The 12,852-nt window shown below is 37.0% G+C and overlaps 1 protein-coding gene across 1 annotated transcript in view; it reads left to right on the top strand.

The window, feature by feature from the left end:
• The window catches only part of LOC101861726 (arylsulfatase B), a gene marked incomplete in the record, with an annotated part of 15,679 nt that extends 8,463 nt beyond the window's left edge, over positions 1-7,216 (top strand). The window contains 7 exon segments of the mRNA XM_013082397.2: positions 176-239; positions 1,078-1,175; positions 1,830-1,966; positions 2,563-2,624; positions 4,064-4,187; positions 5,632-5,807; positions 6,929-7,216. Of these exon segments, the coding sequence (XP_012937851.1) occupies positions 176-239; positions 1,078-1,175; positions 1,830-1,966; positions 2,563-2,624; positions 4,064-4,187; positions 5,632-5,807; positions 6,929-7,101 (834 nt within the window).
• Between the last annotated feature and the right edge of the window lie 5,636 nt (positions 7,217-12,852).

Below are 12,852 nucleotides of genomic sequence, written 5' to 3'. Positions count from 1 at the left end.
GTGGGGGGGATACTTTTTTTCTTGTCTTTTTTGGTATCAACAATAGGATTTAAATAACTACAGTTTTTGTTGTCGTTCATCTATTATAGAACTCCCACCTGTTTTGTTTCTAGTTGGATTTCAGCTCCCCCCGCCCCCCAAATGTTGAGTCAGTTTGGTCTTTGCCTCCCTGCAGGTTCCCTTACGTTACTACGACATGTACCCGAACATCACCATCGATGGAAGACGGATATTTTCAGGTATCACAAAACGTGTCCAGGTGTCTTCGAATTTTATTGTAACATTTTACTCTTGAACCCTGAGTGGACAGTGGGACAGTTCCGATAAAACTGACCAGAGCCAGTAACATATTGTTGCATTAAACTATGATTTTATTATCCGTTTCACTTCACCCTTACATTTCAGGGTTGTTGTTTTGTTTCATTTTTTGTTTTTGTTGGGGGAGTGGGGTAGGTTGTTGTTTTTTTGTTGTTTTTGGGGGGAGAGGGAGGGGGGAACATTGGTCACATTATTAATGTACTAATGAAATAAAAAAATTGCACGTCCTTTATATTTTTGTTTGTTAAAGTAAAACAGTGGAAGGGAAATTGAAAGACTTTGGCCTTTTTTTTTGGGTGCAATTTCGGATTCTTTATTATTTACTCTAAAATAATATGATTATTATAACGAACATGAGAGAACTAAAATTCTATGGGAGTCATATTGGAATGTCACTGTAAAGTCATATGGCATCCAAATTTTAAAGGAATGTCAAAGTTAATTTAAGCATTCAATTTTCTTTTTTTTTAAATGTAAAGTTGGAAAAAAAACCAACCGTATCTTTACATCTTCAGCTTCAATTTTCATATTTTCTTTGCCATGCCCTCTTTTTGCAATTGATCATCCAGGCTTAAGTGTACTCAATTTATTTTTCCATATTAATTTTAAGAAGTGAAATAAAGACAGGGGGAGGGGGGGGGGGGGAGAGGGGCAAAGATTAATTGTGCCAAATTGATTTTGCTTTATCAATTTTAAGAAGAAAAAAAAAAAGGACTGTCTGGCCCTCTCATGAAACATTTCCCTGTCTTGTGGACACAGGCATGGTGTCAGCAGCGGACGAGGTCGTGGGTCGGCTGGTCAAGGTGCTGAAAGAGAAAGCCATGTTTGATGACACCATCATCTTCTTCACTGCTGATGTGAGTAGTTGGTGGGTGGATGGGTTGGTTCGACATCACCACTAGTTGTAGGTCTGTTCAGACTGATGTCAGGATTCGGAATCTTGTTTCATCTGTTCAGACTTTGAATGTGGACAATTTTAGGATGTGGGTTGTTGGCGGGTGCTCTGGTGTGGTTTGCTTCTTCTTTCCTATCAAACATCGATCGTCCTTATCTCCCCTTCTTCTTTTTTATGTTTGTTACTCTCTTGAAACACTTCTAATCTCCTTGCGCTCATATGACCTTATCCAGTTGCGAGCGCTGAATAGGCTCTACTAAAAAAAATAATTTTAGGATGTGAGATGCCTTTATTTAAAAAATGGAGCTTTTTTAATTGCCAAAATGTGTACAAATATTTGTTGTTGTGTTTTTACCATTTTAAAAGTGCCTGTCATCTGACCTTATTGTGTTAAGAGAGTTGAGGAGGGGGGGGGGAAGGAGAAGACAAGTTGTCTGATACCTTCTGTTATCATCTCAAGAGAATGGTGGTTGGACACCATACTGAATCACAATAGTCATTTTTGGTCTTTTGATGTCTTTTTTGCTCATTTCTCAAGTAGAATGGCTGGATCCTGTACCTTATCACACTAGTTATTTTGGATTTTAGTGATATTTTAGTGTGGTCATCTCCGCAGAATGGTGGCTGGGTACCTTACCACGGGAACAACTACCCACTGAGGGGAGGCAAGATCACCATCTGGGAGGGTGGCACCCGTGTGCCCGCCTTCGTGCACGGGAAACCTCTGCAGAAAACTGGAGTGAGATATGACGGGTAACTTTTTCTATACATTTAGAAATGTTATGAGAGATTCTAGTTTCGCTTTTCTATATTTAGACACTCTGTGAGAGATATGACAGGTATTAGAGACATGACAGGTAAAGCGCATAGAGCTTGCTGTCGAGTAGGGATATACGCTATATAAATGCTGTTTATGTTTATTATTATTATTATTATTATTATTATTATTATTATTATTGTAAACTATTATATGTTTATATACATCCTGAGAGATGACAGGTAACTTGTTCTATATTTAGATCCATCGTGCTTGATAGGACGAGTAAGCTGTTTTGAATTTGGATACATCTTCAGAGATATTACCAGTAAGTGGTGCCCATTGCAAAGATCATTGTATAACTTTGATAACTATGTTGACAGTGATGATGACTTTGATGATAGTGATGACAGTGATAATGATGACTGTAGTGATATTGACAATGACAATCTTTATTCATCTCTTAGGGAGAAATTTGTCTTGGTAGTTTACTATGTTGGCAGTAATGAGTGATAGCAATGACATTGATAAAAATGATATTGTCAGCAATGATGTCAATGATGCTAAGGATGCTGCTACTTGTGTGTTTCAGTCTGATGCATGCGGTCGACTGGTTCCCCACAATTCTGGAGGCAGCCGGAATAAGTTACTCTGGTGAGGTTAAATTTTTGAAGGAGGGGGAGATTTCTGCGTTTGAATACTGTCTAACCTGCTATAACAACCACTTGTCTGAGACGAAAACCTGTACAAAGAACCACTTTCCACTTCCCCTCTTGTATTTTTATATATGTGAGGCATTGCAGTGAAATCAGATGCTAGTCAAAATAATGAAATTAAGGATATCAGCATTTTTCTGCCGGTTTGGCAATTTTTATTGAATTTTTTTTTTTGGGGGGGGGGGGGGCTCAAAATGTTTTTTTACTTGATTGACTGAAAGGCATGATTTAAGGCACAAAAAATGTAAATTTTCAATTTCCAAGAACTTTCAAGCTATGGAAATCACTAAACTTTGGCTGCCATTTGCTTCTAACTCTACCTTTGAATTAGGTGAACCCACCTTGTTCATTCGCAAATGTCTCGACTACTATTCAAGACTGATGGACATTGTTTTCCTCAAAGATTGACAAATGAACAAGCTTTAAGAAGATACCAATAACTCCACATGGCCAAAGCCAAAAATTGACCAGTGCCTGACTCCTCCGCGCGGTGACACTTATTTTAATGACACTTTCTATGAGGACCACCTGCTTAACTGATTCAGCCTGCATATAACTTGACTCCAGACGCAAATAATTTGTGACCGCTTCTTAACCTTATGGGAGGTCTCACAAAAATTAATATAAGAATATCTAAATTTGATAAAACCCTTTGTGTGGCATGTAGAAATGTTCAGAATAAAAAAAATACTATTCAGTGACGCCGGAAAAAAGAGTTTAAAAAATGTAAGTGGAAAGGAATAAAGAAGAGAAAAAAGTGATGTGAAGAAAGGAAGCAATATATAAGAGCCGCTCCGAGCTGCTATGCGTCAAAACACAGGAGAGAGTCAGCCTCTGTGAGCGGTGCTGTGGGCTGAATCAATGAAGATTTCCACTTTTTTCCTCGACAATAAGTTTTGATCTTGTTCTACTTCGATTGTATGTGTGTACATTTTTTTCCACGTAATTGGTTAGATCCAGATAATAATATCATATTCGAGATTTTTATTGGTGAGACAAAAACAACAATTTTCTTTTGTGATATATTGTATCAATTTATTGGTGATAAAACATTTGATTATTTCTGTTTTATAGTGGTCTCATGTTTATGATTTGAGTAGTGGGGTGAGACATACAATTTTCTTCTTCTATGATGGAAATAATATTTATGATTTTACCGATGATAAAACGTACAGTATTTCCATGTTTGACAATGATCTCATTCTAATGATTTTAATGGTAATAAAACATGCAACTATTTTCTCCCCGATGATGATCTCCTGTTTTTGATTTTATTTTTACATACAACAATTTTCTCCACTGATGAGGGTCTCATGCTTATGATTTTCCCTGTCTTGAATTAACCTGTCAACAATTCCCTCGTCTATGACTGCTCAGATCCGAAGAGAGACGGCATCAGCCAGTGGAAGTCCATCACTACATTGTCGGCCTCCAAACGTACAGAGTTTGTGTATAACTTGGACAACCATACTACTCCCTTTCAGGGCCATGCGGCCATCAGGTGAGTCACAGCATTGCAGGGCCATGTATTAACCCTTCCAGCCCCATATATTTTCAGCAGCGCTTGTACCTCCCACCATCCCAAGAGCGTATATTCTCAGTTTTGGGTGGGTAGTGAATTTGGTGCATTTTGAGAAATTAACGAACCTAATGTAACTTTAATTTTCTTAATGTTTGTTCTTGTTCATTCACCTTTAAACATTGTTAGATGTTATTATCTAAACCTCATTACAAAGATACTATATAACTTTTTAGAATACATGCCTCTTTTTCTGAAATACTGCTGTATTGGCTGGGACTGGGGTGAGGGAGTACCCGAAATTGGCTTGGGCTTGGTCATAGCATAGGTGGCTTGGTGGCCTAGTGGTTAGGCTACTGGACCTGTAATCGTGAGATTGCGGGTGCAGAGGATTGAACGTCAGCTTGGTCTGACGTTGTGTCCTTGGGAAAGGAACTTTACACAAATTTCAAGTTTGGCTCGGACCTTTCGGAGATGAAAATTAAACTCGGAGGTCCCACTTCTTAAATAACCAAATAGTGTTGATACCTATACCATTTCACCATTTTCAAGTCACAGCTAAATAGGTATTTGTATTGTGGGATAGTGTGTTGTCAAACAGATATTGTGTACATGATATCACTTATTGTCTGGACTATATGGGTTAGTGTGTTGTAATACATATATTGTTGCATATTGAGCTCAAACTCTTACCTAAATATCAAGGCTTCAAAGTTGCCCTGCTTTTGGGGAGGTCCCACTTCTTAAATAACCAAATAGTGTTGATACCTATACCATTTCATCATTTTCAAGTCACAGCTAAATAGGTATTTGTATTGTGGGATAGTGTGTTGTCAAACAGATATTGTGTACATGATATCACTTATTGTCTGGACTATATGGGTTAGTGTGTTGTAATACATATATTGTTGCATATTGAGCTCAAACTCTTACCTAAATATCAAGGCTTCAAAGTTGCCCTGCTTTTATCATGGGATATGAAATAAGACCCATATAATGGACAACTTTCCAAAAGACCCGAACAAGGCAGTAAAAGGTGGACATCATCACTTTGATATAGAATAGCTGCTCCTTGTTGCACTGTTGATCTAGATTTAAGGCGACTGGTAAAAAACAAATTTGTAAAAATAACCAAAAAAACTTTGATTTGCTTTTTTTTTAAGTGTGGTTGTGAGACTAATGAAAAATCCACTAACAAAGGTGCTTGACATCAAAAAGTTGTTGCATTTCATGGGATGAACATATGAGTTATACGAAGGTTATTTTGCCTCTTTTTTCAAGCTGTCTGTGTCCTACCCGTGCATACGTAATATATACACTATGTTGTTCAGAATCTAAATGTTTGGGTTATTGTTGAGTGTGTTTTAATACAGAAATGTGTACATGTTAGTGTTAACTTATGGGTGAGTTTTGTTTCTGATTTCAGAGTGGGCGACTTTAAACTGATCGAAGGTTACCCAGGGCTGTACAACGGCTGGTACAAACCGAACGACAGCTGGCCAGGAGAGAAGCCCAACCCAGACTACTCAGACCTGCACGTACAAATGGACCCGTACAGTTACTCTAACTGGACCAATTTTAAAGGTCTCTACAACATCAGAGGTGAGAGGGGACACATACACATACTCAGGCATGCACCCTTTTGTGCACACACACACATGCATACACGCACACACACACACACCCACACACACTCACACGCACCTACACTCATGTACACTTGTATGCTCATACGCACGCACGACACACACACATACATACACGCACAGACACACACGCACACACACACACACACACACACAGACTCATACATACACACGCACACACACACACACATGCACACACACACATGCACACACACACACATGCACACACACACGCACACTGCCTCTTGTCCCAGAGGAGGCCAGTTGGCCTAGGTTTAAATCTAGATGCTTTTGGATGTCTCTCTACATTTCACTACATCTTTCTATCTTTTGTGTCCATTTTTATAAGAGATGGCATGTCAGTTTTCAGAGGTGTTATCTTTTAAATAGGCTGAATTATGTCCAAAATAAAATAATATAATATGTGAATGCAATGTTTTGTTGGAGAATCCCTTGTTGCCCTCTGCCTGATCCAAATAATCACAATAGACATACAACATACTCTAATTTATTTGTATGGAAGGATAAAAGATGGATTTCACCTGACGAAAAAATATGGCATCAGTTGAAAATCTAAAAATTTGACCCCTCTGTCGATTTTCGGCCTATATCGCCATTCAGGGATTGCGAGAAGCTGCTCATTTTTTTTTAGCTCACCTCACACATCAATGGTCTCGGGCACAAACCATGTAAGTCTAAAAACATGAATTTTACAGGAGATGGGAAAAAACTTTTTCAAAGGGAAATAATCCCTTAGATGAAAGAATTCTCCAATGCTTTCTTGTTGCCGACACAGGTGTGTTGTGACGCTATTGACGGAAGCTTCCAGACATAGGCGGTTTGATCATGTGACTGTTTCTCTATTTTGTATTAGTTTTAGAGCTAAGATATTTTTTTAAATTTTATACAATATGCGTCACCCCTTGTTGAGCTATTTTAAAGGTATAAAAGTTTTCCAGGAAATTCCAGAGTGAGATGGTTTGTGCCGGAGACCATCGTTATGATGTGCATGTCACATAGATGACCCAGATGAACACAAAGACCAACATGTGTTTTTTTTAAAATTTTGTTACACAGATGATCCGTATGAACATACCAACTTGTACGACAAACTCCCCGAGGTGGTGAAGAAACTCCAGGCCCGTATGTCTTACTACTATACAATGATGGTGCCGGCCAACTACCCACCAAAGGACCCCAAAGGAAACCCCATGAACTTTGACCTGTGGTGGCAGCCAGGTTGGTGTTGAGCGGTCAAGAGGTCAACTGTGTGCTCAATGCTGAGACATACGTGAGGCAGCGTGGTGAAATCAAGCGCTCGTCAAAATAATCAAAGTAAATAGAAACTGGCATTTTTCTGCAGGTTTGTGAATTTTATTGAATTTTTGTTTTTTGACTTCACCTTTCATGCCCATTTAAGAACACATTTATGTGTGAATGTTACTGAGAAACATTGACTGAAGACACAAAAAATTTAAATTTTCATTTTCCACAGACATTCCAGCTAAAGAAATAACTTTTTTTTTTTTTTTGGGGGGGGGGGGGCATTTTCTCACTAATTTTACGTCTTAAACCAGTTGACCCCACCTTCTTCATTCGCAAATATATCGACTTGTATTCAAGGTAAATGAATATTTTTCTCATTCAAAGCAGCACATATGGACAAGCTTTACAATGATACCAATAACTCTATTTACAATTTACGAACGCCTGATTCCACTGCGTCGTGACTCATAATTGTGTGCTGTGACATAATAAACCAGCAGGTGGGGGAGGGGGGGGGGGATTTCTTCCTTTTCTCCTTTGCTTAAGAGAATGTAAAAGGTGTGAAGACATGCTGAGATGAGTTGCTCTGGAAATGAATTTTGTTACTTGTTTTGTTGTTGTTGTTGTTGCTGCTGCTGGTGCTGGGATACCTAGTTTTAATACTCTTGTCATTCCTATAGTGGTTTCTATTGTTATTATTAAGATTGGTAATGCTTAATTGATTTGAGCTACATATATATATATATAGCCTTAATAACCAATTCCCCAACGGTGCTCATATTTTTAGTTTTAGTACTACATGTACTATAATTCTCATTGTAATTTTTATTGTTATTTTTAAAGGTTGAACATACTTATTTGGGTTATATAATACCTTTTTGATTCTTAAAGTGGTTTCCATTGTTATTTTTAAAGTTGAAAGTAGGCCTATTTATTTGGGTTACATAATATAGCCAAAATGTCCAACCCCTGAACCCGCCATCACAAAAATTGTGGGCTACCTGTTCCTCGCGACAGTAATTGATTTCTAGAGTGGAAGTGTTAGTTTCACTTTTCCATTTCAGCAGCTTTTTCATATAGTTCAGTTTAATCCCTGTGCTCAACAAGAGCATAGCAGTGAATGAATTATTATAGACTGAAAGATATTCTGGAGAGAAAAAGACTTGAGAACGTGAGTGAATTTCTGTTGAATGGTTACACTATTCTTGAGCTATGTGATTCAGTGGATCTGTGCAATATGTTGAGGCTATGTCAAACTCATTTCATTGCATTCAAGAATGCCTGTGAATTTGTTAAATGATGGAGCCTGTGTAAATCTAGATCTATGAAATTCATTGGATCTAGATTCTATAATTTGATTTGAGAATTTGCTACATTGGGCATTCAGCCGGCCTTGATTAAACTCTGTGATAGTGATACAGAGAGGTCAAGACGATACAGACTAGACTGCAGATATGGAGTTGCAATCTATAAGCTTTCCACTAACGGGAGGGGGGGGAATATATAGTGAAGCCCAAATTAGGTTTTCAGGGAGGGGGAGGGGGGTTTTGGCTGCGTTTTTTATTATTACAAATAACTTTATAAGATTAATGCAAGGAGTCATGTAGGGATTTGGGGGGAAGGGGGAGGGGGCTTATTCGGGCAAGATATATATGCCATGTTGGTGAAGGGTCATGTATTTGTATATGTAATGATGAACAATATATTTTAAAGTCATATAATTTCTTATGACCAGATGTTTTGGTATGTTAGTTGTTGAAATAGGGATGTTTCTGTTGTCTAGTTTGGTGATTGTACTTAAACGATTGTATTATTGTTGTTAAACTTTTGTGAAGATTACAACTTCTAGCCTGAGTAATTCCCTGGGTGATGCTTATGTTTCGTCTGCTAGCTTCTAGTTCTAGAAACTCCTTGCCCTGATGTTTACCCCTTGCTATGATTTCTTCGTTCCTAGTCATTTACAATCCTTAAGATGAAGACTGGAGTCGTTCAAATAGCTCAAACTTTCCCAATGTATGGACCAAAGCATACCAGATATATGTAAGTTGACCTGGTCTCAGCAGTAACGTCTTCAAATTTTGTGAACTTTATTTGTGCGTGTACCTATGTCGTAATTTGCTAACTCTGAATATTATTCTCAATTCAGATCTCTTGATCTCTCGGTGATTTATTGTGGCTGATGGTAAATTGATGAGTTAATTGATTTTTCGGTTTTACAATATTCTATTATACAAAAGTTAATGATGGATTTTATAAGTCTTTCCTTTTAAGATTTTATGCACAAGATTGTTATATTTTTAATATGTATTTTTTTTACCTGATTATTCTCTATGCTTGTACTTATTACTGACAATTATATAGATCTATTATTCCATGACAGTCTTGCTGTTTCCTTGACAATGTGCTTCGAGATACATTCCAGTCTTTTTTTGACAGTTCAGGTGAAATAAAAATAACATTATCTGAATCTTGGTATCAAATGCATGCAATTTTAGAAAATTATTTCAAGACATGACAATTCTGTTTCATAGCCTTTATTGTATTGTAAAGGGTGTTACAGTTAATGTAAACACACAAAAATTATATAAAATGTGTGCAGTTTGTCTTGGAATTTTTGTTATCGCAGGTGTGACAGGTCCCAATATGGATCTTTTCCAGGGTTGTTTTTTTTTTGGGGGGGGGGGGGGGGGGTGCAGATATGATATATTGTTTCACAATTTCACAATTCCGATATTATTATTATTATAAGGGGACTCCATTTACTCTGTTTGTTTCATGTATGACTACGGTACAGATGGCCCTGGTTTAAATCCCAGACTGGGTTTGTGGAGTTTTCAAGGCTCTCAACCCATTTGGCTTGGTCCTATCAGAGACAGACGTTTAATTCGAAGGTTCAACTTCTTGAACGACCTAATAGTGTTGATGCGGGCTTTAAACCCATACTCCATACACTTCTAATATTATTATTGTGATTAACTGGTCAGTCATGTTGACCTAAATTGTATCAAAATTTGTCATTAAAATTTTTGTGCTGAGAAAGGAATCTATTTTACAAATTGGACCAGCTGAACGAATGTTTCCTACCTGTTTGTGTTGTACTACTACTATTGTGCTTTTACCCATACTTAATCTACTGTTTTATCCAATTTTATATCATAAGGATTACTATTTTCTCAATTTTATATCATAAAGATTACTATTTTACCCAATTTCATATCTTAATGATTATCTGAATCTTGTCCTCCTTGTGATGAGACGGGCTGACCCGAGTGCAGTAGATTTTCTAGAGGAGAAGTGAAAAGCTTATTTTGTTTCATCATGCAGCAACTGGCAGCATGTTGGTTGTTGGACTTTATTTCAAATGTTTTTTCTTTAGCATTTCAAGTTAAAAATGAGTGGAGCATTTGAAATGGATGATTTACTGTCGATTGGTAAATTTTTTTTTTCTAAATCTGATAATTTGTGGGTAAGCCAGTCATTTCACAAGGATGACGATCTTCTTGTTGGGATTTATACAATTGTAGACAAAACATATACTCATGATGATATCAATACTCAAGATCAGAGTATGAAAAATAAATTTATTACAATTTATGATTTTGTGTTTCAATGTTTTGCTGTTTCCAGTTTACTAGGGTCAGTTCCCATACTGTACTTAAACTTTGATGCATCCAGAAAAGAATGATAATGACAAACTTTATTCTTTGTTAAAAATGGCAGTGGCGTTACAAAGGTCAGGTGCACTCATCCATATACAAAAGAAGAAAGGATATAAAATATAAACATACTGACGAGATCCTTCTTTGTTTAAGTGTGAGTACCCACTGACACCTGTGTAAGGTTCCTCTCCCAAGGACACAACGTCTGGCTCGTGCCTCAAACCCCTTGTTGTAGCTCTGTGAGTCTCACTGCAGTTGGTATGAATTGCATTTCATATCTATCTGTTCTTTGTTTCTTGGAAATAGTTGTTTATCTACTTTAGTTTTACTTTTTCATCATTTGTTTCTATTGAGCATTATGGGGAGATGCAGTTTTCTATGGTAGGCCAGCTCCGCAGCTCTTTCAATTGGGATATTATGACTTTTCGGTGTTTCCCTGACACCCTTAATTCAAGTTGTTTCCTGCGAGTCACTATTTGAAATTCTGACGTCCACCCATCAACATAATTTGGATCATTTAGGAGGCAGGCTTCCTACCATGCCTGTCAGAACCCACCAGTTGTGTGTTTGAGTAAAGATAAGCACATCTACTCAGTAATGATCATTAATGCTGGAAAAGTAAAACTGACAGACATAGAAAAAATAAGTATGACCTACTAGTGGCACACTCCAACCACCCGCAAGCTGAGAGGGTATATTATAACATCCCAGCAGAGAGACCGAGATACTTGCTCAATAAAAATTTCCTCCCACTGGGGAATCAAACTCGGGTCTGCTGCTGTAACAGCAAAGTGCCTAACCTCTACACCACAGACTCCGGTACACTGGACTGAGTGGGATATTACAACGTCCAAGCAGCAGAGACTTAAATGATTATGATAATGTCCCAGTTCCCACTAGAGAACTGAACTCAGGTCTTCTGCGTGAAATGGCAAAGACTATAACGATTGCGTCACAGGCACGTTTAGCTCAAAGTCAAAGCATAACATTGACGGAGGAGAAGAAGACAATGTCTGGAGGAACTAAGGGCCTGGTTACTAGTCTTTCAATCCTGATTTGTTATTGGTTGTTTTTTTTCTGTTTTTTGTTGTTTTTTTTACCTTTCAAAATCGTTTTTGTGATTTTAAAAAGAATTACACGAAGTCATGAAACTGATTCTTATTCTCTGAGGGAAACATAGTTTTCAAAGAGTATAAAAGGGTTAAATAAGTTTGTGCAAATTTTAAAAAATATTGTGTGTATGGAACTTATAAAAGTCCAAAGCAGTCTTCATCATGCATGAAAATAATAGTTAGTTCTTCTTGTTGCTTTATTCTCCATAAACAATAGAGTATAGAGAGTAAAGTTCAAACTATTTGGTGTCTATGCTAGCACTTTTGAAGATTGTGTGTGCGTGTATGTTATATACAAGTATTTGAATTTTTACATGATACAAACAAGAACACTTTAAATAAGCATTTTTTTTTATAACGCTGTTACAAATATAAGCCAACGGAAGGAACATTTACAAGGAAATTCGTGTCAAACAGTTGCACATTTTTTTTATTGGACATCAACCAAGCTGAACTATTCTCTTTTCCTTCAAGGCAGAAAAAAAGTAAGTACACATTTCTGTCTTTTTAAACTGTTTTTTTTCGTACATGATACAACTTTTATTCTGAATCTGAGCATTCCTATTTTGTATAAATGTTACAAAAAATCAAATTCAACTTAATGCACTGGCCAAGGCACTAATAGCAAAGGCTACAGAGTCCTAACTCACAACATAAACCAACCGATAGAGAAATGATACCAGCTCACCGTAAAAACAAAAAAACAAAAAAAAAACAAAAAGAAATTATTGACACAATATCAATGAATAATAGCCAAATTTTTCAAAATATAAAACAGATTCGTCACAAATTTATAATTACCAAATTGCAGAGACAAAAACAAATTGTCTTAAGCGTGCCTGCTCACTTACCTCGGAAAGCATCGAAATAGATCAGAATGTTAATTTTGGCTTTAGTTTCTAAAAAAAACCAACAACAATAAAAAACACAACAATAACAATCAAACAAAACAAAAATTAATAAA

This window comes from Aplysia californica, unplaced genomic scaffold (genome assembly GCF_000002075.1).
Source record: "Aplysia californica isolate F4 #8 unplaced genomic scaffold, AplCal3.0 scaffold00172, whole genome shotgun sequence".
NCBI classification, from domain to species: Eukaryota; Metazoa; Mollusca; class Gastropoda; order Aplysiida; family Aplysiidae; genus Aplysia; species Aplysia californica.
Note: the sequence above shows the minus strand (reverse complement) of the source record. Positions and strands in the feature narration are given on the sequence as shown.